The sequence below is a fragment of the Pelodiscus sinensis genome, unplaced genomic scaffold, assembly GCF_049634645.1.
Source record: "Pelodiscus sinensis isolate JC-2024 unplaced genomic scaffold, ASM4963464v1 ctg90, whole genome shotgun sequence".
Lineage (NCBI taxonomy): Eukaryota > Metazoa > Chordata > Testudines > Trionychidae > Pelodiscus > Pelodiscus sinensis.
The window spans coordinates 255,719-281,234 of record NW_027465894.1 but is presented as its reverse complement, the minus strand read 5'-3'; the positions used below and the strand labels follow the sequence as shown (position 1 = coordinate 281,234).

At 67.6% G+C, this 25,516-nt stretch overlaps 3 protein-coding genes across 6 annotated transcripts in view; 1 reads left to right on the top strand and 2 right to left on the bottom strand.

The window, feature by feature from the left end:
• Positions 1 to 3,893: 3,893 nt before the first annotated feature.
• Positions 3,894 to 5,118, bottom strand: TIMM29 (translocase of inner mitochondrial membrane 29). Its single transcript, XM_075916171.1, has 2 exons — positions 4,989 to 5,118; positions 3,894 to 4,634 (listed from the first exon to the last, which is right to left on the bottom strand). Exons 1-2 carry the CDS (start codon positions 5,095 to 5,097, stop codon positions 4,009 to 4,011), a joined length of 735 nt encoding a protein of 244 aa, XP_075772286.1. The 5' UTR covers positions 5,098 to 5,118; the 3' UTR covers positions 3,894 to 4,008.
• On the top strand, positions 5,097 to 11,155 carry YIPF2 (Yip1 domain family member 2). Of its 3 annotated transcripts, XM_075916170.1 has the most exons (10): positions 5,097 to 5,180; positions 5,796 to 5,847; positions 6,702 to 6,841; positions 7,336 to 7,416; positions 8,775 to 8,862; positions 9,093 to 9,209; positions 9,906 to 10,072; positions 10,156 to 10,338; positions 10,516 to 10,621; positions 10,849 to 11,155. In XM_075916170.1, exons 2-9 carry the CDS (start codon positions 5,817 to 5,819, stop codon positions 10,618 to 10,620), a joined length of 912 nt encoding a protein of 303 aa, XP_075772285.1. In that variant the 5' UTR covers positions 5,097 to 5,180; positions 5,796 to 5,816; the 3' UTR covers position 10,621; positions 10,849 to 11,155. The 3 variants fall into 3 exon arrangements, with proteins under 3 accessions (XP_075772285.1, XP_075772284.1, XP_075772283.1); XM_075916169.1 differs by lacking the exon at positions 5,097 to 5,180 and having other exon boundaries at positions 5,229 to 5,847; positions 10,531 to 10,621; XM_075916168.1 differs by lacking the exon at positions 5,097 to 5,180 and having other exon boundaries at positions 5,232 to 5,847.
• Positions 11,156 to 11,354: 199 nt separating this feature from the next.
• CARM1 (coactivator associated arginine methyltransferase 1) overlaps positions 11,355 to 25,516 on the bottom strand; it is a 29,348-nt gene continuing 15,186 nt past the window's right edge. The window contains exons 5-17 of one of the 2 annotated variants that reach the window (XM_075916166.1): positions 25,175 to 25,279; positions 22,718 to 22,828; positions 21,271 to 21,448; positions 19,002 to 19,092; positions 18,335 to 18,416; positions 16,924 to 17,009; positions 15,419 to 15,508; positions 14,503 to 14,640; positions 14,151 to 14,240; positions 13,235 to 13,341; positions 12,638 to 12,715; positions 12,224 to 12,295; positions 11,355 to 12,136 (exon numbers count right to left, since the gene is read on the bottom strand). In XM_075916166.1, coding sequence (XP_075772281.1) covers positions 12,000 to 12,136; positions 12,224 to 12,295; positions 12,638 to 12,715; positions 13,235 to 13,341; positions 14,151 to 14,240; positions 14,503 to 14,640; positions 15,419 to 15,508; positions 16,924 to 17,009; positions 18,335 to 18,416; positions 19,002 to 19,092; positions 21,271 to 21,448; positions 22,718 to 22,828; positions 25,175 to 25,279 — 1,365 coding nt within the window. In that variant the 3' untranslated portion in view covers positions 11,355 to 11,999. The remainder of the gene's footprint in view (positions 12,137 to 12,223; positions 12,296 to 12,637; positions 12,716 to 13,234; positions 13,342 to 14,150; positions 14,241 to 14,502; positions 14,641 to 15,418; positions 15,509 to 16,923; positions 17,010 to 18,334; positions 18,417 to 19,001; positions 19,093 to 21,270; positions 21,449 to 22,717; positions 22,829 to 25,174; positions 25,280 to 25,516) is intronic. The other variant, XM_075916167.1, reaches the window with a different exon arrangement.

Below are 25,516 nucleotides of genomic sequence, written 5' to 3'. Positions count from 1 at the left end.
TCTCCTGTGTCTCCTGTCCCCAGCTCGCCGGCCTGCCCCGCGCTCTGCCCGCAGGGCCTGTCACCCCGTTTGTCCCCGCACTTCCCCGGCCCTGCCCGTGCGGGCAGGTTGCATCTGATCCCCGAGCAGCCCCTCCCCGATTACGTTCTCACCTTTGGATCTGGGCTTGCTGAGCAGCTGGGGGAGGGGGCCACCTCTCGCTGCTGCCCCCACCAGCAGACTGGCCTCCACAGATCACACCCAGTTGCCTTCAACCACTTGCCGGACTCACCAGAAAGGCCCTCCCTGCCTTCAGGGCCCAGCCGCGAGGCCTCGGGAGGAGGGGACTGGCTCCCACCTTATAAAAAGCTCGGGGCTGTCGAGGTCGGATGCTCCCCTCGCCTGCCGACCTCCTTGCCCACATCGTCCTCCACCCCGCTGCCTGAAGAGCTGCATGGGAGGAATCCACAGACCAGGCTGGGAAACGGGTCGGGTCCCCCGCCAGGTCCCCTGCAGCAGCTCACGTGCTTCCGACAGAAGCTAGGCACACCACCCACGCCCATCCCGGCGACCCTAGAACGGCTGGTACTGCCCCTGCTCATCCACCATGAACGTATCTCGTTCTTTTTGGAACTCAGTAAAGTTTTGGATTTCACGACGTCCTCTGGCAAGGAGTTCCACAGCTTGACTGTGCATTGCGTGAAGAAATACCGCCCTGTGTTTGTTTTAATCTGCTATCTATCCCCTTCATTTGGTGACCCCCAGTTCTTGTGTCATGGGAAGGAGTAAATAATGATTCACTTTTTCCGCACTACTCATGATTATATAGACCTCCACCGTATCTCCTTAGTCATCTCTGTTCCCAGCTGAAAAGTCCCAGGTCTTACTCATCTCTCCTTATATGGCAGCCCTTCCAAACCCCTCATCTTTGTTGTTGCCCTTTTCTGAACCTTTTCCAAGCCAAGAGATCTTTTCTGTGATGAGGTGATCACAGCTGCACATAGTAACCAAGCTGTGGGCGTCCCTTGGATTTATACAGAGCCAATAAGAGATTCTTCGTCTTAGCCTCCAGCCTTAATGAGTCCCAACATCCCGGTCCTGACGGCCGCTGCCCACGGAGGGGATGTTTTCAGAGAACTCCACAGCGGCTCCAACATCCCCCTCCTTTGCGATGTACAGTTGGGATGGCGTTTGGTGGCGTTAAGTTCCCTTCATGCGCCTACATCCTGGGGTTGCCTGGCCCCTGGGAAGCAGTGAACAGCCGCAGTGCAGCAAGTCTGGTTTGCCCCTCCATGCCGGGGCAGGTGCAGAGCCCTTGTGCCAATTCCACCCCAGCCGGGAAGGCCCCTTTCCAGCAGGGATTACCAGAGGGTCTAAAGGGGCTTTCAGACAACCAAAAGCCAGCCCAGCTCAGGGTCCATCAAAGAGGAGCCCTTCAGACGCCGGCCCCTGCAGCGGCTTGGTCACTTATTAAATAGGTGAAATCAATCGTCAGGAGGGAATTAGTAAGAGCCCAACGTGCGCCCGGGCACACCCTCCCCGTGGCAGCCCAGCCGCAGAACAGGCCGCATGGCCTGCGTAGCCACGCTCTCATCCCCCCCCCCCAACCGCCTTGCCCAGAAAAGGGACGGGCGGGTTGTCCTGTCCTGTTGCTCTCTGGACTGGAGGCTCCGGCCCGTGGCGTCTGCCCACGAGAACGGCGCGGTAGCAGCAGCGCCTGGGAGTTTTCCCTTCGTTCTCTGGTGCCCTCTGCTGCTTCTTTAGGCGCCAGCGAGAAAAGGTTCCACTTCTCGTGCGAGAACCAGAGCTGGGTGAAACGTGTCTGGCCCTTTCTTTTTCTACCGCCCCCAGCAATGTACAAATGCAGATTTGGATCAACAGAAACAATTTTCGTGTTGCCAGGACCCTACAATTCTGTCACCAAATCAGTTTGGTTGGAAAAAAAACGTTAAGAAATTGAAACACGTCCCGTCAGTGTTTTTAATACACGTTTCCATTCCCAACGGCTGTTTGGTTAGAAATTAGCGTCAGTATCATTCACTCTTTTTTTAAAAATATGCAATAAAGTAAAACCCAAACATGTGGGTTTTGGGTCCAAGGGAAGGTTTTAATCCACCCACAGCGTTTTCTGGTTTGGCCCATGACTCAGACTCAGCTATTCCTGCAGCCTGACAGAGAGCTGGACTGTCGGGGAGTGAGCTCTGGACTGCTAAACCCGAACCAGATCTCTCCCTTCCATTGCCACCCTGCTCTGGCCTGGTCTCCTGAAGACCAGCTGGCCTGTGCTCACTGAGCCATACGCAACATGTCACCAGTGGTTCTAGAGCTCAAAATCAGCAGCTCCGGACCTCCAGGCAGCTTTGAGAACGGCCAGTGGCAAACAGCGAGGTCCCCCGGGGCGTGTAAGGAGAGCCGTGCGGGTCACTGGATGCATAAGTGAGCTGTATAAATCAGAGAGGCGACGTTTGCAGATGATACAAAACTACTCCAGAGAGTTCAATCCAAAGCGGATGGCAAAGAGCTCCAAAAGGAGGGTCTCACACCCCCGGGGAGTGGGCAAACCGGCAGATGAAGCTCACTGCAGAGAATTGAAAAGTGATGCAGACGGGAAAATAAAATCCCAACTGGACATGTACATTGGTGGGGTCTAAATTAGCTGTTGCCATTCAAGAAATTGAGTTTGGGGCGCCATCAAGGACGGTTTTCGGAAAAGATTCACTCAATGTGCAGCAGCCGTCCCAAAGGCAAAAAGAACGTGAGGCGCCGTTAGGGGAGAGAGAGCAGACGACAGGAGATATCACAGTGCCGCTATATAACCACCAGGTATGTCCCCACCGGGAGGACGGGGTGCAGGCTACTCATTCCACCTCAGGAAAGAGGCATTAGAAATGGAAGCCGGGGCAAGAAGGGTGACACAAGCGACTGAGGTCGGGACCAGCTTCCATGCAAGGAAAGATCAAACCGACTGCGACTGTTTGACTCAGAACAGCGATAAGACGGAGGTCTATAAAGCCACAGGGTGGAGAAAGTGATTGTTTACCTCTTTGTATAACACAAGAGCTAGGCGCTAACCAATGAAATTAATAGCCAGCAAAGTGAAAACAAACAGAAGGATTTCTACACACAATGCACTGTCAACCTGCGGAACTCCTTGCTAGGGGATGTCATGAAGGCCAAAAGAACACCTGGGTTTAGAAAATAATTAGATAAGTCCATGGAGGACAGGCCCATCCACGGCTGCTAGCGAGGATGGGAGGGACACCCACAACCCCACGCTCCGGGTGTCACTAAGCCACTGACTGACTGGAACAGAGCACTCACTAAGTGCCCTGTTCTGTGTCACTTCTGAGGCACCGGGCACTGGCCGCTGTCAGAAGACAGACCCCTGGGATAGCTGGGGGAGGGGATGGGACACTGCAGCCAGGGGATCCCAAAGAGGGAGCACCCCCTACTGCATCCCCACTGCCAGTTCAACTAGCACACTGCTCCACTGAGGTCACCCACCCACGCGGCGGCTGCGAATTTATCTAAAAGCACAAGGAAGTGGCTTCCCTTAGGAATGCAGCCCCTTCACGTGACCCAGCCTTAGGCTAAAAGGCCAGGCACGGGCCAGCGTGGCGACCACAAGTTCAGGAGAGCCCGGGGCTATCTCATCCCAGTAACTGCTCAGAGGTCAACGTGACGATCACTGGAGCCCTGCGCAGATCTACTATTTGTATCTGCATTCGTACCCACCTACATGAGTCACAGAGATCCACGTTCGCATCCACGGATGCAGATACCCGGGGCTATCAAGCGGATCGCCACAGATTTGCAGGGCTCTAGATACAACATCTGTATCCACATCCGTGTCTGCAAACGTGGGCTGCGAGGTGCCCACGGATGTAAAGCAGGTATCTGCAGATTTGCAGGGCTTTAGTGTATTTCATTCCAGGATTTATTTCACGTTTCATCTCCCCGCCCTCCCCTAGATTTTCGTTTTCTGCTGGTTCTCAGGGACGATCGATCGCTTTGTCCCGATTAGTAGTTTCAGGCTGCGTGAGGCGACTGCTCCTTTTCCGCCTGCTCGATCTGCTCCTCCGTCAGGATGACAGGCTTGTACTTCTCCTCAAAGAGTTTTTCATTGGCCTCCGAGCGGAGGCTCTTGGCCGAGATGGTCCTGAGGTGCCCGGGGAGATATTTGAACTCCTCTTCGTTGATGTCCGGATCCTTCATTTTCAAACTTAAAACCCACCAGCGTCCCAGGAATCCCACGTCCAGGATCCGTCCAGGAAACTCCGTCCAGCGGGGCTGCAGGTGTTTGCAGTGGGCCTGGTACAGAGCAGCTTCCGCATCGAACGGGGCCTGGTAGACGAGGGAGAAGAAGACCAGGCTCTGGTAGCGCAGCTGCCCTTGGTTCCGGAGCTTCATGAGGCGCTGGACGTGCCCCTCGGAGCCGCCGTTCCGGACCCAGGGGGAGAGGAGGAGGAGGGTGCCCGCGGCTTCCAGCAGGGAGGCCTCAAAGGAGGGTTCGCAGGGGACCTTGAGGCTGCAGACGGTGGCTCCGGCCAGCAGCGAGAGGTACAGGCCGGCTTTCCCAGGCCGCTCCCTGGCGCCCAGGGCCACGTCCCGGCAGGCGTCGGCGTAGTCGTGCAGCAGGCTCCGGCACCACAGCCCTGCGGGGGGGAAGGTCAGGGGCTGCCGGCAGGAGGGGCGCCCCCAGCCCCCTTGGGTCCAGCTCGGGGGGGGACGGTCCAGGCAGAGCTGGGAGCAGCACCCGGGCCGCCAGCGCCCCCCCGGACCTCCCCTCCCCCAGGACCCTCCCCCCCGGGCCCCTCCCCCAAGACCCCGGGACGGCCCCTCCCCCCTGGCCCTCTCCTCCCCTCCCCTCCCCCCCAGGACCCTCCCCCCAAGACCCCGGGACGGCCCCTCCCCCCCCCCGGCCCTCTCCTCCCTTCCCCTCCCCCCCGGGCCCTGACCTCCGAGCCCCCCCCCGACACTCCCCCCCCGGGCCCCGGGCCGCGCCTCACCTAGGCGGCTGGTGCCGATCCGCTGCCAGCGGCTCCCGCCCCCCGCCATGGCCGGACCGGAAGTGGTTCCCGCCCGGCCGCGAGTCGGGGACGGACCGGGCGAGACCATCTCGGGCTGCGGGGGGGGAGGTGCCGGGCTCCCCCGCGCGGGGCGGTGCGCGCGGCCGGGCAGAGCGACACGCAGCAGGACAGGTAGCGGGGGCTGCGGGGGGGGCTCAGGCGGGGGAGGGGCCAGAGGGGGAGGGGCACCCTGCGTGGTCCGGCCCGTGACGCTGCCCCCTGAGGGGTCCGGGGGGGCTCATGCCCCTCCCCGCCCAGGCAGGGCCCCGCGGCGCTGCTCCGCCCTGCCCGCTCCCTGCCTCAGTTTCCCCCGCTGGGGCCCACGGGCCCGGGGCACCCGAAGCAATCGGCGCGGGGGGGGGGGTCGCACCCCCAGGAGCGGGGCAGGACCCCGCGGCCGGAAAGCTGGGGGGGGGCTGCAGCCTTGTCCCGGCCCCCCCGGCCCCGCGCGCCCCTGGCCAGCCCCCCCCCCCCCCAGGCAGCTTCTGCCACGTTGGCAGGGCAGGTGCGCGCCGCCCCGCCCGCTCCCAGGGCCTGGCCCCCCCGGGGCGATTAGAGCTGGGGGGCAGGATCCCACACTCGGCCGGGGGTGCAGGGAACCGGGGTGACTCCGGATGTCGCTGGCGCCCAGTGGGACCGGGGGCAGGACCCTGCCCGGCGCCTCGCCCCCCCTCGCGGGAGCCGCGGAGTCCCCAGGCCACAGCGCTTCCCCCGCCCGTCACACGCCCCTTTGCTTTGCCCCCGCAGCGGTGGCCCCAGCCCGCGGCGATGGCAGCCTCCGACGAGCTCCAGTTCCACGGTGAGCCGGCCCCGCCGTCCCCTTCCCCCCCGCAAAAGGGCGTTAGAGACGGGTGCGTTTCCGCAGGCTGCTCTGCATCTCTGGCCTGCGATGTTATTGCTTCCTCGGGGTCACTAGGAGGCCTAGTGGCAGGAGCATGGGTCTATGACTGAGGAGCCCTGGGTTCCCTGCCTAGCTCTGCCATTCCCGCCCCTTGCCCCCACTTCCCCACCTGTGAAATGGGAAGAATGATAAAGAAAAGCCATGCAGTGATCAGCCAGCGAGCCTGCGGAACTCCCCCCCACAAGCACAGCCTGACGCCAAACACTGCCCAGGGCCGAGATGAGGACAGAAGGCGACTGTGGATAAAAAGGGTCCAGAATCAGGAGAGTAAATAGGCCAGTTTGGAGGGTTATAAACCCTGATGCGACCTTGGAGGGGCAGACACCAGAGGTAACCGCTCCCTGGCTGGAGCTTAGCCCAGTGCTGCCCCCTGCAGGACTCCTGGCATCTTCCCCTGCAACAGCTGGTCCCGCCCCCAGGAAAGCAGCCCCACCGCTGCCCCCAGCTGTGGGACTTGTGTTCCGAATCGGCCTTGCCCTGGCTGCGTTGAAACCCGCGGAGCTGATGGGCCCTTTCCCGCTCTCCCTCTTTCGGGGTTGGACGTGGGCCTCCCCAGTGAGGACAGGGGGTGTGGGGGGGGGATACTTGGCACGCTCCAGGGGCTTGGCCAAGGCTGCGCAGGGGCAGGGATTGCACCGGCGGGGGCTGGTCGACCGGGTCCAAGAGAGCAGCATGGACGGGGCCTGGTCTGTCCTGGCCGCCGCGGAGCAGCCAGAGAGCCCCCTGCTCTGACGCTGGGGGTCGCCCTGCAGAGTTCGACGAGGCGGCCGACTTGCTGGCCATGGACCCGGACGCCACGACCACCAGCCTGAGCGGGCGGCAAAGCCAGGTGGCCGTGAACCTGGGCTCCAGCGAGGAGGGGGAGCTGGGGGAGGAGACCGATAAAACCGAGGTGAGGGGAAAAGCTGCGGGGGGACAGGGACGGGCTGGCTTGGGGGGCTACAGGCACCTTCCCCTTGGGGGGTGCCATCCCCGACCCACCCCAGCACCTGGCGGGCTTAGGGGTGGGGGATGGGACATGGCCTTGCCCTTCCAGGCGGGCGGGGGGGGGGGCAGGGACACAGTATTGGACTCCTGAGCTTTCAGCCCCAGTTGCCCCACCAGTGGCGACTAGAGGTAGTTGCCTTTTGCTGGGCCAGGCAGCCAGGAGGGCCCCCCCCCCCCCACCAAAACCACCAGCCCAAGCACGTGTTCAAAGCCTCCCTGAATCGGGGCCCTGCCCGGCTGCAGAGAAGAACCTGGCTCTGACGCGGGGGGGGGCTGAGCCAGGGCCCTGGGTCCAGCAGAGCGGCTGCTGGCTCGTGCGGGATGCCGGGGCAGGTCTCTGCTGGGAGCCAGGCCGGCTCGGCCCAGGGACCGGCCCCTCACCCCCTTCCCCCCACGCAGCTCCTGAGCGGCCAGAAGCAGCAGCCTGGATTCTGGACCTTCCAATATTACCAGACGTTCTTCGACGTCGACAGCCACCAGGTACCAGGCGCAGCCAGTAACCCCGCCCCCTCCTGGGACCCCACCCCGCCCCCTCCTGGGACCCGCCCCTCCTGGGACCCCGCCCCGCCCCGCCCCACCCCTCGGGGCTGCAAGAGCTGGAAGTGCAGCCGGGGCAGGAGATGGTGCCAGATGGGGGTTGGGGGGAGGCTCCCATGGCAGCAGCCCCCTCATGGGTCAGGGGCTCCTGGCTCTGCACGTCAGGCTGCGGGTGGCCTAACTGCTATGACACCAGCTGCCTTTGTCTTCAGGGCAGGAGCTCTTCCCCCCCCCCCCCCCGTCCCCTCGGGGCAGACCTCAGCCGGGGCAGGCAGCTGTGCCAGGCCGTGCTCGCAGGAGGGAAGGGCTCTTCCCCCCAGCAGGGAAAAGGCCCCTGACCAGGGCCGGGCAGTGCTGAGGCCTGGCCTGGCGTTTGGCCCCCGGCACCGCGGGGCTGGACGGACGAGGGCTCTCCGGCGCTGAAGGCCGCTAGCTGCTGCGGCTCGCGCTAAGGGTCCGGGCCTGCGTCCCGAGGGTGACTCACACTCCTCCTACCGCCCGCGCTGCCCGGCTGAACCTCGGCCTCCTTCCCCCGCCGGCTCCGGGCCCAGCCTCCGGCTCCAGGGCAGCCTAGCCCCACGGCACCATCCCACTGAGAAACGGGGGGACGCTTGTGGGACTCAGCTGAGGTCTTGCCTAGCAGGGCCAGCCCCGGGCTCTGGGGTGGAGCACACGCAGCAGCAGCCTGCCTGCCCCAGGGGAGTTACTGGGACCGGCCCGGAGGGGAGGGGGAGGGGGGGTGTCTGTTCCACTAGGCGCGGCCCAGCCAGCACTTGCGGGTGAAGCGGGCTCCATGGCTGGGGGCGTCCCGCTAACCCCGCTCTGGTCCTGGCCCGGGGGGGGGGGGGGGGCGCACCTCCCGCTAACCCCGGTCTGATCCTGGCCTGGGGGGGGGGGGGGGGCGCACCTCCTGCTGACCCCGTTCTGATCCTGGCCCGGGGGGGGCGCGCACCTCCTGCTAACCCCGCTCTGGTCCTGGCCCGGGGGGGGGGGGGGCGCACCTCCTGCTAACCCCGCTCTGGTCCTGGCCCGGGGGGGGGGGGGGGGGGCGCACCTCCTGCTAACCCCGGTCTGGTCCTGGCCTGGGGCGGGGGGGGGGGGGGCGCACCTCCTGCTAACCCCGCTCTGGTCCTGGCCCGGGGCGGGGGGGGGGGGCGCACCTCCTGCTAACCCCGCTCTGGTCCTGGCCCGGGGGGGGGGGGGGGGGGGCCACACCTCCCGCTGACCCCGGTCTGATCCTGGCCCGGGGGGGGGGGGGGGGGGCCACACCTCCCGCTGACCCCGGTCTGATCCGCCGCCAGGTGCTGGCCAGGCTCAAGGGGTCCCTGCTGCCGCTGCCCGGGAAGAACTTTGTGCAGCACCATTTACGGAACAACCCCGACCTGTACGGTGAGTAGGGCCGGGCCCCCCTGGTCCCCGACCACCCTGGGCAGCCAAGGGCCCCGGGCTGGCGCGCCCCTTCGCCGGGGGGCCCTGCCGCGGGGTGGAGCTGGGACGCCCCCAGCTGGGGGTCTGGCTGGGCCGGTGCCTTGGCCAGCCTGGCTCAGCTTCCTCGGGGGGAACTGGGGGAGCCCGGCTCCTGGCGCTGGACCTCCTAAAGCCGCCCATGTGCCTCCCAGGGCCCTTCTGGATCTGCGCCACGCTGGCCTTCACGCTCGCTGCCAGCAGCAACGTGGCCAGCGCCTTGGAGAGACGGAGCGACCCCTCCTTCCGCTACAGCCCCCAGTTCCACAAAGGTGAGAGCCAGCGCCCGGGAGACCAACCCAGAAAGGCGGGGCCACGCAGTGAGCCAACCCAGCAGCCTGGTGCCTCCCCCCGCCCCCACTCCCTTCCCAAACCCAGGCTCCTGGCTCCGCCCCCTGCTCTGACCGCTAGGGGCTGTGTTGGGGACCCCCAATGACACTAACAGGCAGCAGGTTTCAAACAAACCAAAGGAAGTTTTTTTTCCACACAGCGCACAACCAACCTGTGGAACTCCCTGCCGGAGGACAGGGTGGAGACCAGGACTAACAGGGTTCAAACAGAGCTAGATCAATTGCTGGAGGTTGGGTCCATTCACATACCAGACGCTGGGACTGGGCGCCAGGGGAGGGATCCCGGGATGGTTCCCTGTTCTGTTCGCTCCCCCGGGGCACCTGGCTCTGGCCGCTGGCAGCAGCCAGGACCCTGGGCGCCTGGTCGCCGAGCCGCTGCCCATCTGCTCATTGGGGACTCGGCTGCCTGCTCTGTCAGAGGGGCAGTGAGGTGGGGAGAGCCGGCTCCAGGCTACAGAGACAGAGCCACAGTGGGGGCAGGTCCCGGGGCCACCTCTGCCGTCCCCCGCTCAGCGACTGCTCCACTGGCTGCGTCCCTGCCGCTTCCCACCCCGGGCTAGAGGGGCCTTTGGCCTGGCCCTGCCGGCCCGCGGTAACCGGCCTCTCCCCTCTCCCCAGTGCCGGTGGCGGGCGCCGTGGTCTACTGCTACGCCTGGCTGGCGCCCCTGGCGCTCTGGGGCTACCTGCAGTGGCGCAAAGGGCTCAGCGGCCAGGTGGACTCCTACAGCTTCCTGGAGACGGCCTGTGTGTACGGCTACTCGCTCTTCGCCTACATCCCCGCCTCGGTGAGCCCCCCCCCCCCGTCCCGCTCAGCGGGCAGCCCCGCCTCCCCGGCCCACTGACTCCCCTCTCCCCTGCCGCCCACCAGATCCTGTGGCTGCTCCCGGCCGCCTGGCTCCAGTGGCTGCTGCTGGCCTGTGCCGCGGCGCTCTCCGGCTCCGTGCTGGTGCTCGCCTTCTGGCCGCTGCTCCGCGCCGACAGCAGGGTGGCCGCGCTGGCCCTGCTGGCCGCCATCCTCGCGCTCCACGTGCTGCTGGCTGTCGGCTGCAAGGTACGTCCAGAGCCGCCGGCCGGCCCATTCCCGGGGCAGAGAGCCCGGCTGGGCCTGGTCTCCCCCGCGGCGGGATGCAGGCCCTGAGCGTCCTGTAGTAGGGGGGAAACTGAGGCACAGGAGGGGGCAGGGCCAGCAGCCGCCCAGCTGATCCCACCCTCCTGTTTCTTTCCGTAGCTCTATTTTTTCCAGGTGCCGCACAGCACGGCCCATCCCTCGCCCCCGCAGCCCAAGGTGCCACCTCCGGGCCCGGCCAACACCTCAGGCCCCCTGCACCAGTGAGGTAAGGCTGGGGGTGCCGGAGGGGAACCGTCCGCTGGGGGTGCCGGAGGGAGGCCCAAGCTCGCTCCGGTGGCGGTGGTGGTGGTGGGGGGGGGGGGGTAGCTCTGCCACGGAGCGAGAGCCGGGGGCAGGAGAAGGGCACCAACCCATCTCCCCCCGGTCCCTGGGCGGCCGCCAGCCGGGGAGACACGGAACCTCGTCCCTCACCCTGGGCTTCTCCGTTTGTAGGTGCGGATCCCAGCGCCCCTGCTGGGCCAGAACCAGGCTCCAGGCCCCAGCCTGTCCGTGCCAGGCAGCAGGGCCTGGGACGCTCAGCTCCTCCCACCCATCCCCTCACCTCTGCGGCAGCCTGGCTGGAGGAGGGGCCCTGAGCCCCAGGGACCAGCCCAGCAGCGACCGAGCCTGGGACCTGCGCCCCAGGGAACCCGCTCCCCCCTGCCGGCGCCACCGCTCGCCCTGCCCCCGGCCAGAGCCCACGCCGCGGGCAAGGCCACTCTCCACGCCAAGGGGATTGAAATAAAGCAGCTGGGGTGAAGCCCTGCCTGGGCCTGGTTCCTGGGGGGGGGGGCTGGCGCGGCAGGTCGCACGCTCACGAGGGGGCAGCAAACCACCAGCCTGGCACCAGACGTCAAAACCCTTCTGCTTTATTGGTACGACAGCAGCTCCCCTCCCCCCGGCCGCCCCCCGCAGCCCAGCCCAGCGCAACCGGGCTGGGGCGCAAGGAGAGGCCCGTGGAACACGCCATTCCTTTATTTCGCTTGCTCCAGGGGCCCTGCCGCCTCCTGTGGAAACTCACCGGGGCGCTCGGAAAGGAAAGGAACGACAATCCGCTCTGCCGGGGCGGCGGGTACGCGACCCACGACAGCGCTGGCCTGGGGGCTCGGGGCAGCCGCGGGCAAGGCCGGCTCTGCCCCACAGCGGGGGGCCGGCCGCCCAGCCTGGCGCTGCTCCGGCAGCCGGGCGCGTGGGACATTCGAGTGTTGGCTCCTGCCGCGCCCGCGTTCTCCGGGAGGCAGGTTCCAGACCTGCTGGCTGCCGCCTCGGGCCTCGGCAGAGACAAGGGCCACGGAGCTAAAAACCCTCCCCCGGGGCTGACGGCGCTGGGGGCTGCCCGCCCTGCAGCCAGGGGGCACGGGGAGCCCCGCGGGGCGGCTAGGGAAGATGGCGACTAAGGACTTTGCTACATGATCGGGGGCGGGGGAGCTGAGGTTCGACATTTCATAAAAAACTGTCCGAGTCCGATATCAAAGAGCGGAGAAGCCGGGGGCGGCGAGGGGCCAGGAAAAGGGCCTGGCGGGCGGGGGGGGCACAGTTTGTCCTGGGAAGGGGCTTGTCTTCATTTGGTTTCCTGGCGCTGTGCCGCAGCGGGCGGAGGTGTTTTAGCTCCCATAATGCATTGTGTTGGTGGTGATGGACATGGGGGAGGCCATGGAGATCGCCGGCCCCCCCATGGTGAACTGGCTGTTGACGGGGTAGTGCGCGCTCGAGCCGCCGCCGCTCTGGCTGCCGGAGGAGCCTGCAGGGGAGAGGAGGCGCCGTCAGAGCCGGGGGTGCCGGCAGCTCTAGGGCCAGCGCCGGGGGGCCGAGCTGCCCGGGGAGTTACCTGGGACGATGCCTGTGCTCATGATGGAGCCCATCCTGGAGTGCGTGTGATTCACGATCCCGGCGCTGGCCGCTGCGGGGAGACACGAGGTGCTGGTGAGCAGGGAGGGGCCCACGCCCCCCAGGCACCACGGGGGTCGTGGACCCAGCCCAGGGCTACAGCTGCCTCCCTGCCGGTTCCTGAAGGCGCCTCCCCTCGGCTCGAGCGCTTCTCGGCCTTCCCTGGCTCAGGCGCCTTCGCTCAGGGCCTGCGGCGCCGCTCGCTCTGTCCAGGCTCCCCGACCCCGCGGGGACACGCGGCCTAAGCTCACAGCTGGGGCCCCGACAGCCCCATTCCCAGCAGCCACTGAACCCCCCACCAGGCCCCCCCGTTCCAGGGGCCGATCCCCCGCCTGGGGCCTCCGTCCAGACTCACCGAGAGGAATCAGGTTGTTGTGGCTGGCGGAGCCGCTGCCGATAACACTGCTGAGGTCGTAGGCTGTGGGCATTCCTGCTGGGGGGAGGGGGGGCTCAGCCATGGGACAGGGCCCCCAAGCCCAGCCCAGAACCCACCCGGGACTGGGGGCCCCGCGGGCTTGGGAGGGGGCAGCCCAGGACAGGCCCCGGGGCTGGGTGGGCGCAAAGCCTCGGCGCCCGCAGCCGGCAGGGCCCCCGGTGGCGACTGGCCGGCTGGGTTCTCTGGCAGGGGAGGGGCTGGAGGCTCAGACAGGGAGCCAGCCCCCCACTGCTCCAGGCCTTGGTTTCCCCACCTGTCCCGGGGGCGCAGAGGACACCCAGCCCATCGCAGCAAGAACCCGCCAGGCCCCCGGCAGAGCGGCAAGGGAGGGAGCCTCCCAAATCCTGGCCACGGGGCCAGCCCCAGGCAGTGCCCCCCCCTGCCGCCCCCGGCCTTAACAGCCACCCCCCCCCGCCACCACCTTACCAGCCACGCCCCCCCCCGCCCCCGGCCTTACCAGCCACCCCCCCCCCGCCACCACCTTACCAGCCACGCCCCCCCCCCCCGCTGCCTTACCAGCCATGCCCGTGCTCATGTTGTAGGCGCCGCCCGTGTTCCACATGTTCTCTGACGGAGACGTGTAGTGGGAGCCTGGCGGGGGCGAGGGAGTCGTGCCCGTGTACCTGCCACACACGGGGGACGTGAGCCGCTGCTGCCCAGCCCCAGCCGGTAGCGGGGACGGGGAGCCGGGAGAGGGTGAGGGGGCTGGGCAGGGAGCCAGCTCACAGGGCAGAGCAGGGGCGGGGGAGCCAGGCCAACGCGTTGGGGGAGGGCAGCAGGAGGACCTGGGAGCCGGGCCAGCGGGGGGACTAGGGAGCCAGGGTGGGTGGGGTGGGGCGGGGCAGGGGGGGGAGATCAGGGAGCCAGGCCAGCAGGGCAAAGGAAGGCGGGTGGGTGGGGTGGGGCGGGGCAGGGGGGGAGATCAGGGAGCCAGGCCAGCAGGGCAAAGGAAGGCGGGCGGCTGGGGCAGGGAGCAGGGCAGGGCGGGGAGTCAGGGCGCCAGGCCAGCGGGGCAAAGGAAGGCGGGCGGCTGGGGCAGGGAGCCGGGCAGGGCGGGGAGTCGGGGCGCCAGGCCAGCAGGGCAAAGGAAGGCGGGCGGCTGGGGCAGGGAGCCGGGCAGGGCGGGGAGTCAGGGCGCCAGGCCAGCGGGGCAAAGGAAGGCGGGCGGCTGGGGCAGGGAGCCGGGCAGGGCGGGGAGTCAGGGCGCCAGGCCAGCGGGGCAAAGGAAGGCGGGCGGCTGGGGCAGGGGGCAGGGCGGGGAGTCAGGGCGCCAGGCCAGCGGGGCAAAGGAAGGCGGGCGGCTGGGGCAGGGAGCCGGGCAGGGCGGGGAGTCAGGGCGCCAGGCCAGCGGGGCAAAGGAAGGCGGGCGGCTGGGGCAGGGGCCAGGGAGCCGGGCGGGGCGGGGAGTCGGGGCGCCAGGCCAGGGCCGTACCTGAAAAAGGGGTTTTTCAAGTCGAGGAGGTTGCTGGACTTGGAACCCGTCTGATCCACCTGGGCCACGATGCTGATGTCGTAGCTTTGTCTGCAGAGAGGGAGACGCGGGTCACGGCCCGGCCCAGCCCAGCCGGCAGGTGGCACCGGGCACAGCAGGCGGGCAGGGGAGCCGGGGAAAAGGAGACGCCCACTGGGACCAATTCTGCCTGTGACGGGGGAGGGCGTCTGGCCTGATCCCCGCCATTCCCAGGCCTTCGGGTGTGCACTGTCTAGCCAGGCTTGCTGGGCGGAGGGGAGGGCTGCCTAGTGGTTAGAGCAGTCGCTGGGCCGGCTCTGCCCGGCCGCCCCACCTCTTGTTGGCGATGAGCAGGCACGTCCCTGAGAGCGTGTCCCCGGCCTTGGCGAACAGCGGAGACTGGAACAGGCACCGGACCTGGTACCAGTGAGTCAGCGGCTCGGTGGGGGCCGTCGAGAGCCACACGGTCATTCTGGGGGCGAGAGGGGACAGCGCCCGGTTATTGATCAAGGCCGGGACTGGCCGCCAGCCCAGCCCAGCCCAGCCTGGCCAGCCGCCCCACGTGGCCGTTCCCCACAGCCCACCATGCTGGGCACAGGGGCAGGAAATCAAGGCCCAGCCCCGGCCCCCGGGCGGCAGACAGGTTACTCTGGAACCCGCGAGGTCTCTGATCCCGGCCTCCCCTGCCACGGACTGGAGCCGAGTCAGCCCCGGCTCCCCGGGGAGGGTCCCGCGCCCGCTTGGGAGCCATGGCACCACTCCACCAGCCAGGGACACTGAGGCAGATAAGGCAGGCGGGGCCAGAGTTGGCCGGGACAGGCCACGTCTCCCCCCCCCCCCCCCCCCCCGAGCCGGCCCGGGTTAAGCACGGAGAAACTCAAAGCATCCTCAATCAACATACACGATGGCAGACAACACAGCACCTCCGGCCAGCCAGAACGGTCGGCTACAGTCAAATCTCTTTAGGAAGAATCTGGCGGGTGGGTCCCCCCCCCCCCGCAAATCCAGGGAGTCCTGGCTTCCCCGGGCGCCCCCCCGCCCCCCCCAAGTTCTTCCCAAAGAAGTCTCACTGCAGCGGGTTAGGCAAAGCGGGACGTTATGGAGACGGGAGCACGGGGGAAAGGTAACGAATCGGAACTTGCCAGTCGATTGCAATGTAGACTAGGAGCGAGCGCCACTTATTTGTTTTACACCCCCCAAGCTCTGCGGGGAGGGAGGGGCAGGCTCGGCCTGGTCTCTCCACCACTTACATTGAACCAATGAAGGCTACATCAAACCAGAAAGCCAAGCCGTGCACTAGGCCTGAATGCAGCATGTGGAACTTGAAGGGGATTTCTATCCTGCAAGGCAAGGAGGGGCCGTTAGCGAGCGGGGCCGCGGAGTCTCGGCCTGCAGCCGTTGCCCCCTCCCCCATACCCCCCCTCCCAGCCCTCGCCCGGCTCAGCGGGGGGCCGAGCTGCAGAGCCCCATGGCCCAGCCACACTGGGGCTCTGGGGACGGGCCCAGCCGGGGGTCTGTGTTTGTACCCGTGTCCAGGCAGGGACTGGTGCGCCCCAGGACTACCGTAATTCCCCTAATACTGTAGAGCACCCCGGCATTACCGTAATTCCCCATATCGATCCTGTACAGCACCCAAGACAACAGGCTCTTGGAGGGCGATTAGTGTGCCGTCTGCTACCGTAATTTCTACAATACTGTACCGTGTCCTGCACAACGGGGCCCAGGGTGAGCCGGCACGCCTAGGTGCTACCGTAATTCCCTGAATACCAAACAGCGCACAGCACAAGGGGGAAGGGGGGGTTACTGGTGTGCCTAGGTGCTACCGTAATTCCCCTGCTCAATGCCGTACAGGGCCCAGCACTGAGTTCGACTCTCGCTGGTTGGTGGGTTTCCCTTCAAGGGGCTCCCCCGCAGGAAACGTTTCCAGACCAGGCAGAGAAGAGGCCTGGCCAGGGGAGGGGGAAGTGGGGCTGCGCTCTAGGAGGGTCAGTGCTGCCGTGGCTGACAGGCCCCTCCAAACGCCATCTCCCCTCTAGCTGCCACCCCAGCCCCACAGGGCGGGTGAAGGGGAGGGCCCACGGGCAGATCACAGCCAGGGCAGGACCCGCCGAGCATGGCAAGCGGCTGGAGGCTGCAGCTCTGAACCCAGCAGCCTTTGGGGGCCCCCTCGGTTTACGGGGCCTACACAGCACGGCCCAGCTGGCGCCCAGATACCGGCGGGGCTCAGAGCTGTGATTGGATCGTCTCCAGCGACGCCCGACTCGCTTTTTTACAGCCCACTGCAAACTCGGGGCCTGCCGAGTACCACGGTGAATTCGGAACCAGGCCGGAGAGAGCTGGGGCTGGCCCGTGCCTGTTCCATGGCTCCGTCCCAGGGTCAGGTGCTGCTGTGTCTCGGGCAGGCCGTGCCTCTCTGAAGTCAGCTAGATCCTCCCCGAAGGACGCGGAGCCATGGAGCGGGGCTAAGGCGAGCCGGGGGGACACTAAGACCCAGGGGTGCCCCACACAGCTGCACAGTCTGCGGATGCATCAGGACAGCCCCGTGCGGCAGGAACCCGGGCTACTCACACAACCCTCCAGCAGCACGAGGGATGCGTGGGGGCTGCTGAGCGCGCCAGCCCCAGTGCTCTGCCGCCCCTCACTGATGGCAAACCCCACGGGCCCAGGGTCGTGCTCAGCCGCCCGCGCATGGGGCTGGGCTCCAGCCAGCGAGCAGACGTCAGTACCCCCCCAGCCGGAGAGAGCAAACCGCTACCTGTGCAAATCGCCTTCTTTGGCTTCTAAGAAGTTGACCGTGTACTTCACGGATTTAGCCATTAAAATCCTGATATCAAAGGTGTCCTAGGAGAGAGGCAGACTGGTCAGCGTCCCGGCCCGGGGGCCGCAGCGCGCCGCCTGGCACAACGCCCACGAGGTTTGCTGGGAAGGAAACTGAGTCAGGAGCCACGGAGGAAACGGGACTCGGCGGAGTAGCCTGGAGCGTGGCCGGCGCGGGGAGCCAGGCGCAGACCCTGCCAGCATCACGCTTGGGGAGAACGCCGGGAAGCGCAGAACCGCGCTGTGAAATGCGGCCACCTCTGGGGAGAAGGCAGCCAATCTCAGGGCAGCGGGGATGCAGAGGCGGCACTAGCGCCCGGGGGCAGCAGGCTGAGCTAACGCCCCAGCTCGCATGGCCTGCGCCAGGGTCCTGAAGGGTCACTCGACGATAGAGCTCTTCAGGCAAGAGGCGGCCCTGGCGCAGCGCCCCCCAGTGCTTGGCAAGTGGGCACAAGCCGTCTCCTTCGCTGCTGCCTGGCTCCGCCGGGGAGGGAAGGACGCTCAGCCCGCTCAGAGCCCTGACCCCAGGAGAGGGGCCAAGGAGCCTGCTTCGACAGCCGACACTCGGCGCAGAGGGTCCCAGAGCAAGTCCCCACCCCAGGGCCCACGCAGAGTGAGGCCTGGCCCGGAGGGATGGGACAGGCCAGCCAGGGGCCCAGAGCAGCAACACTTCACCAGGGGGAGGCCCCTGCACAGCCTCGGAGTCTGTGAGCCCATCACCAGAGCATCTGGCCACTTGTTTCTTGGAGGCTCATCACACAAGAACGTGGGAGCGGCCAGAGGCCCATCTAGCCCAGCGTCCTGGCTGCCGACAGGAACACAACAGGGACTCATCACGTGATCCCTCCCTGTCACCCATTCCCAGCTGCACAGAGGTGAGGGACCCTCGCCCCGCCTGGGTAAGAGCCAGCGATGGACACAACCTCCATGGATTTATCTAGCTCTTTTTTGAACCCTCTTAAAGTCTTGCTCTTCACGGCATCCTCTGGCGAGGAGTTCCACAGATTGGCGGTGTGCTGTGTGAAGAAAAACTTCCCTTGGCTTGTTTTAAACCTGCTGTTCATTTCATGGGGTGAGCCCAGGTTCAATGACTTCAGTACATGAATTAATGAATGGCTTCTCAAAGCGAGTCAGCATTACCCGCCCCCTTGAGGGATAGGGAAACCGAGGCACGGGAAAGGCAGAGCCCAGCCCACAGCCCAGGGTTCCTGCACCCCAGTCTGGTGCGCTGCCTGGACTGGGGACCAGTCACCAACATCCCACTCTACAGCGGCTCCACGCGTCCCCCTCCTGCGCCCGTCTATTGCCCCCCCACCCTACGGAAACGGCGGCTCGTTCCCGCCACTCACCACCACAGGCTGCCTGAAATACTCATCGACCGCGGCTCCTCTGAGCGCCGACAGGTCCACCCCGTGGAAGGACGGCTGGTACCTGCAAGAGGACACACCATGGACGCTGCCTGCGTGGAGTCTCTCGATCTCTCCGGAGACTGAGCCCGGGCACCAGTCGCTTCCCTCCGGGGTCCCGCACAGACACCAGGCAGGGCAGCCAGGTCACTAGGGACCCAGCATCAGCAGGCAGCAGCTCGGGAGCCTCTCCCGCCGGGTGGACGCCACGCACGCGGGGGCTTCCCTGGAGAGCCCAGGCAGAGGCAGCCCCCACAGAACCGCCTCACCCTGGCATGACTGATGGAGCTCTGGGCACCAGGGCCCTGAGGAACTGGGCTGAGGCCGGGCTCCGGGGTCCAGAGGATAATGCCGGGGTGGGCTGGAAAGGGGGCTCTGGTAATTCCCCAGGGACTGGTGCCAGCACACGCCTGGTCCAGGACGGGGCGGGGGGCTGACGTGGGCGTCTCTGCCAGGACCCACGGCGGCTGGATGGCAGAACCGTGCTGGGCGGGGAGTCCTGCCTGCTCCCTGCGGCCAGCCTGAGCTTGGTGCCACTGTGCCCCCCTCAGCGCTCTCCGGCCCCCCCCAGCATGCAGGGCACCAGCCTCACGGCAGGGCCAGGACTCACCAGAAATTGGCCTTTGTAAACTGCTCCATGTAGAGCTGCTCGTCTGTGAAGGGGGCCAGGTGCACGTCGCCGATCGTGGGGAACATGTTACCTGGGAGGGGGCACAGGTCAGTGACCCACGGGGCCGGGCCGAGTCTCCCCCTCCAGCACAGGCTGCCCCCAGGCCACCGGGAGGCGTTTTCCCTCCCAACCGGTTCATCGTCAGAACAACTGGTCAAAGGAGACAGCTCCTAGGCAGGATCTCCAGCCGGACTACAGCTCCCACAAGACACCAGGGCCTGAGGGAGGCCATGATGCATTATGGGAGATGTAGTCCAGCCAGTCGCCAGCAGACAAGGCGCACACTCCAGCTCCCACAAGGCACCGCGCCGCTCGCTGGCAGCAGCACAATCGCGCTTCGAGTTTTCAGCAGAACGTTTCAACCAACGAAGCCAATTCCCTTGCTGTTTGCTGGGATCAAAGGCTTCCCAGGGGATTTCCCCCACCCGGCCCCGCCCCTTTCCAGGCGCTCTGAGCCCAGGCAGGGGGCGCACGAGACTGGGGCCCAACGCCTGCGGGGCCGGGCCTGGTTCCCTGGCCACCCCCCGCCCCAGCAGCAGCTGGCTCCGCTCCGGGCCAGTTCGACCGGCAACGCACGGGGGGCTGTGGCGCCGGCACCAAAGCGAGATCAGACTAAGGAGACACGGCCCGGCGCTGGCCGCGCTGCCTGGCGGCTCTGGGGACGGACGGGCGCCGAGCCCCCCAGCTGAGAAACCGAGGAGCGTTCTCGCAGCGCGGCCGGCGGCAGCCGGGCTTACTCTCCGTACTGCTGGGCGAAGGGGAGGGGCGCGCGCAGACGCTGCTTCCCCCATTTCTGTCCCCTTCCTGGACGCCCCCCGCCGTCAGGTCGCCCCGCCCCCTTTCCCTGCCCGCCCCCTGCTCCTCCAGGCAGGTCACTGCTGCCCCCTGCTCCGGCTCGTTCACACCCCAAAGCAGGCGGCTTTACAGCTCCACCGCGAACTCAGGCTAGCCTGGCGGGGGAGTTGCCGAAGAGGCCAAAACTTCTTGGGCTCCAGCCGAGTCCTCGGTCCCAGCGCTGCGCGTGGCGGTGAGGTCCCCGCCCTCAGGGAATCGCTCTGCCACCTCCCTGCCCGGCCCCGATCGCTCACCGAGCAGGCTCAGAAACCCGCGTCTCCCACACCGGGCGGAGCACGTGCTGCAGAGAACCGCCAGGCTGCAGCCAAGGCCCACGCCCAAGGGGCGAGCTGGCTGGGCCGCCTGCGCCAGGCTTGGACGGCACCGGCCTGGGAAGGGCTGACGGGGGCCGCAGGGAGCCTGGACCAAACAGATTTCAACTTCGCCCTTGAACCTTGGGCTCAGCCGCCACCCTTTGCGCACAAAGCAGCTGCCCGGCGAGGTCAGCGCCCTTACCCTGAACAGAAGGGTGGGCAGCGCCCCCCCCCCCCCCCCGCGGGCTTTGCGGCACGACGCTCCGAACCGACGGCAGCACGGACAGACGCGGACAGACGCGGACAGACGCGGACAGACGCGGCCAGGCCAGGCCGGGCCCGCCCTGCGGGATGCGCACGCGGGTCTGCCGGGTCAGGCTGCAGGAGCTGCGCCCGCCGGCCCCGCGGGAAGGAGGCTCCTCCGAGCAGCGCGAGGCCAGGCCAGAGCCGGCCGCTCCTTGCCCCTGCCGCTTCCCCCCGGCCCCGGGCAGCCGTTCCCCTCTCGGCGGCCACGGCTGATGGGAGCTTCGGTTTAGGAGCCTGATGGAGCTCAGCCCGGGGTCACGAGACAGTCGGGCCCCGGCTGCCCTGGGCTTCCCCTGCCAGGCGCAGGGCGGCTCCCGGACCCGAGGAGTCAGACGCAGGCACCCAGGCCAGTCCGGCCCCTCTCCACATCGGGCACCACAGGCAGCGCTCTGGCTCGGTCCCAGCCCCGGGTGACGCGTGGCTCGTGCCGCTGGCTGACCGGATGCGCATGCGACATGGGACAGGTGGAGCCAGGACGCCGCTGCATGAGAACAAGCCTCAGCCCCTCCCTGCTCTCAGCCGGCGCTCGAGTCCCTCCTCCCGGGGCAGGATGCTGGAGCCGCTCCCTAGGGCGCCAGTGGAGCAGAGCGAGCGCCCCACGCCTGGGGTCTCCCAGCCCGACCCGCTGGCAACGCCCTGCAGGGGCCCCCTTGCGTGGGCTTCATGCTGCCCACCTCTCCCCCGCCTGGAGAGCGGCCGGGTCCCCGGGGAGACGCTGGCTGGGAGGGGGGCGCCGGTCGGCACGGCTCACTCACCACCCGGCTTCAGGTACTTCTTGGCGTGCAGGTAGCTCTCCAGCATGCGCTCGTTGAAGAGCATGTAGCCCATGGGCTCCGAGATGATGATGTCCACTTGCTCGGGGAGCGAGATCTCCTCCACCTTGCCGGGGATGACCACGATGCGCTCCGGCAGGTTGTTGCTCTTCACTAACACCTGGGCCGGGAGACACGGAGTCAGGGAGAGGCAAAGGGGCCCCCAGTCCCCTGGGAACGGGCCGGGGGTGCGGGGACGATCACGCTTTGGGCCACACGCTGCAGGGCAAAGCGCTCGCCGGAGCCGGGCACGGCCAGGGCCGTCTGCCTGCCCACGACTGGCGCAGCGGGGCGCCGGGGCCGTGCCGAGTGGGGGATCGTCCGCAGCCGGGCCGCGGAATACGGGCCAGCTCAGGTTCCCCCACACGGCCTGGCTCCAGCACAAACTGGTTCCCCCACCCCCTTGGCACCGCTGGGTAAACTGAGGCGGGAGAGGATGTGCCGCCCCCCCCCAGGCTTTATGAAGATGCATAACTGGGAGAGGTTTTATGCAAAGCAGGCCCTGGCGCGCTGCCAAAGCTGGGAATTCTGCCCAGTCCTGCCGCCCTCGGGATAAACACACGGAGCCCGGCCCGGCGCCCCCGACTTGGCTTTTTAGACTCTCAGCTCGTCGCCTTCATGCCTGTAACACCCAGCTCCGGTCGGGCACAGGCCGCCTGGGCTCTGCCCCCTCCCGGCCACCACCCCGGGCATGCCTGGGCCAGGCGTGGAAAATCCCGCTTAGTCAGTTACCCGTCAGCCGCTGTAGCCTGGCAAGGGCCCCCCAACATGGGCAGGTCCATGGCACCGCCCCACGGGCAGGGAGCTGCTCCAGGTGGGAGCGTCCCCCGCCCGCTGACCACTCACATCCCTATCTTGGGCAAGTCACAGCCCCCCCCCGGGCCTCAGTTTCCCAGCTAGAGAAGGAGGCGAGGCCCCGGCCGGCAGAGGGGCTCCCTCTCAGCGAGCCGCCGCCTCGCGGGCCGACAGCGGTGCCAGCGCCGAGCGCGCCTTGACCCCGCAGGCAGCGAAATCTCAGCCACACGGGTTAAGCCAGGAGGTCGCCGCCGCGCCCCTCGTGCCCAGCAGCTTGGGCTCCCTTCTCCCGCCTGCCGGCAGCCGGCGCATCCCTCGTGCCCAGCAGCTTGGGCTCCCTTCTCCCGCCTGCCGGCGCGTCCCTCGTGCCCAGCAGCTTGGGCTCCCTTCTCCCTCCCGCTCGGGGGCAGACAGGCCGCAGGGCGCAGAGGGGCCTTCACGCACCCAGGCGACTCCCGCCCCTGCCAGCGCCCAAGCGGAAAGGAGACGGTCCCACGGCGGGTGCTGGGGCCCGTTAGCCGCCGCCGCGCCCGGTGTGTTGGCCGTTCCAGTCCGCCCCGCGCTACGGCCCCACGGCCGCGGCAGCAGCACTGACCTCCGCGTGCTGGGCCATCGTGCTGGCTTCCACCGCGTAGATCTTCCGGGCCCCCGCCTGGGCAGCGAAGAACGAGAGGATGCCGGAGCCACAGCCGACATCCAGGACAATCTGGGGAGAGGGGAGGGTGGGTGAGCGGAGCAGCTGCGGAGAACAGCTCCCCCCAGCGCAGTCTAACCCCTCGGCAGCGCGCCTCCCCCAAACACTCGCACGCGGGAGAAGGGAGAACCAAGCTCCCCCCAGCTTAGACACCTCGGCGCCGCCCACAGAGCCCGCTGCGGGGTCACGGCTGGTCCCTCAAACCAAGCTCTCGCTGGCAGGTTCCCCAAGTCCTTGGGTCCGGCTCCCCCGGGCTAAGCTCCTCCCCAGAGGGAGCTGCATTCCAGCAGCTCTGAAGCGTCAGATTGTCCCTAGATCAATTCTGGTGCCTCGGGCGCCTCTCCTGACACCAAAAACGGCCTCAGCGCAGCCCGGGGGCTGACGTGGGATAGTCAAGGCGGCAACCGGGTCCTCCCCACTCCCACCCCTGCCTGCCCAGCAAACCGGCGGCCCCGTCCAGCTGTGGGGCTCTCCAGATGGCCGCCTTGCGTCCTGGGCCCCGGTGGCTCTTGGAGCTAGCCTGGCACGCGGCAGCCGTGCCCCGTCCAGGAGCCAGGGGGCCAACAACCAGCAGGGGCCCACACAGACCTGCCCTCCCACCCCAGGAAGACCCCCTCTCCCAAGCCAGGCGGGGGCGGCCGGCTGCGCCCAAGGCCGGGCCAAGGCATTGACGGTGACAGAACCAGGCTCAAGCCACGACCAGGTTTGATTCCTGCCGGCACCCAGCGAGGACGCGCTGCGATCCCTGGGCAGCGCCGGGCTCGGCGGGAGGCTGCCGGTACCAGGCCGATGCTCTCGCCCCACCCGCCTGCCTCCCTCGGCCCCAGGGACAGACCCCACGGCAGCCGGCCGGGAGTGCCAGTCCCAGCGGAGCCGGCGCCCTGCCCTCCGATCGCCGCGGGCTGGGGGCTCGTGTCAGACGCCAGAGGCCCAGCTCGGCTCTCCCCACCCTGCCGCAGGACCTTGGAGGGAAGGCGCCGTGGAGCCGTGCCTGGAGCACCCCGTGGTGCGAGGCAGCCTGGGCTGCGGGTGCAGACGGAGCCGGGCACAGGACGGATGCAGGGAAGGCGCCGTGGAGCCGTGCCTGGAGCACCCCGTGGTGCGAGGCAGCCCGGGCTGCGGGTGCAGACGGAGCCGGGCACAGGACGGATGCAGGGAAGGCGCCGTGCCCGGCCATTCCACAGGTCCCGTCGTGGGACGGACAAGCAGCCTCCGGCTCCGTAGGGACGACGGCCCCCGCGGAAGGGCCTCCGCCATGTAGACACACTGGCCAAGACCTCGGCTCCGCCCCGGAACGGCCCTGGGAGGCCCAGAGGCTGAAGCCTGTGGCTCGGGGCGTCTGGAGGACAGGCAGGGCGACCCAGCGAGCCACGAGCCAGCTGCCCGCCAGCCCCAGGGCAAGCCGCGAGAAAGCTGACACGGGGCTCAAGGGAGACCAGCGCCAGCCACAAGCCCCGCCACGTCGGAGGGGACAGCGAGCCACCAAGCCCAGCGAGCGAGCGCGACAGTGGCCCTCTCCAGCACAAGGACTGGCAGCCTGGGCCTGGCTCCTGGAGAGCAGCAGGTCACGGTGGACAAGCCGCGCCAAGGGAGCTGCCAGTGCCCGGCTGGGGCCATGAACCGGGAGCAGGGAGACCACGTCACCTCCTGGCGTCACCGGGAGCCCAACACCGCGGCCAGCCTGGGGCCACTTGGACCAGGTGCACCCGGCTGGCAGCCACGCAGGACCGAGGGCAGCACGTCCGTAGCGAGGGGCCGCTGCCCAGGGGCACAGGCTGCCAGCCAACCAGTGGCGCTTCCGCCTCTCGCGAGCAGCAGGCCGGGACCAGGAGCCTTCCGGGACACGACAGCGCCAGGCCCCGGGGCCGTGCGCCGTTCAGAAATGTGCCGAGTCCTGTTCCAAAGGAGCCGACGCTCCTTGGGGCCCAAAGCCCGGCCAGGGCCCGACCCAGACTGCTGGGGGCTCGGATCCCCTCGGCACGCGTCGGCAAGCGGCTCACGCAGGACGCGAGGGGCTCTGAGCTGCCCCACAGGTTAACACGCTGCCCATCCGCGGCTCCGCTCTGAGCGCACGGAGCAGGGCCACGTGGCCACAGGCCGGCAGCACGAGTCTCGGGCGTCGGGGCCAGGGGTCGGCATCAGGCCCAGATCCCAGGGCTGGTGGGACCCAGCTGGTCAAACGCGCTGCCAGCTGGATCTCCGGGGAGGCGACCGCACTCAGCCTAAGCCAAGTGTCGCCCAACACAGCCCTGATCTGCACCGCAGGCTGGGAGCCCAGCCCTGGGCCGGCCACGCCCTCCCCCGAGAGCCCCGAGCCGGACGGAGGGAACCAGCTTTTCCCCTCCTGCTCCTCCGCACCTTGTCTTTGAAGTCGCTGTGGTTCTGCAGGATGGCCCGCTGGTACGTGCCCGTCCGGACGTAGTCCTGCATCATGTTCTGCTGCTGGGACAGGTAGCCGTAGAACTGCGGGGCGAGAGCTGGGTTACGCCCCAGACCGGAGGCGGGTCTCTCAGCAGAGAAGGCTCCCGAGCAGCTAGGTAGGGGCCCAGGAGAGGGGCGGGGGCCGGCGGAGAGCTGAGGGGCTCGGGGAGGGGCCGTGGAGCTGTCCCACTGGCGGACTCGGGGGCACTGCGCCAAGCAGCACTGGGCTCCATACTGACGTGCCCAACGCTCGAGCAGCACTCGGGGTTCCTGCCCCGA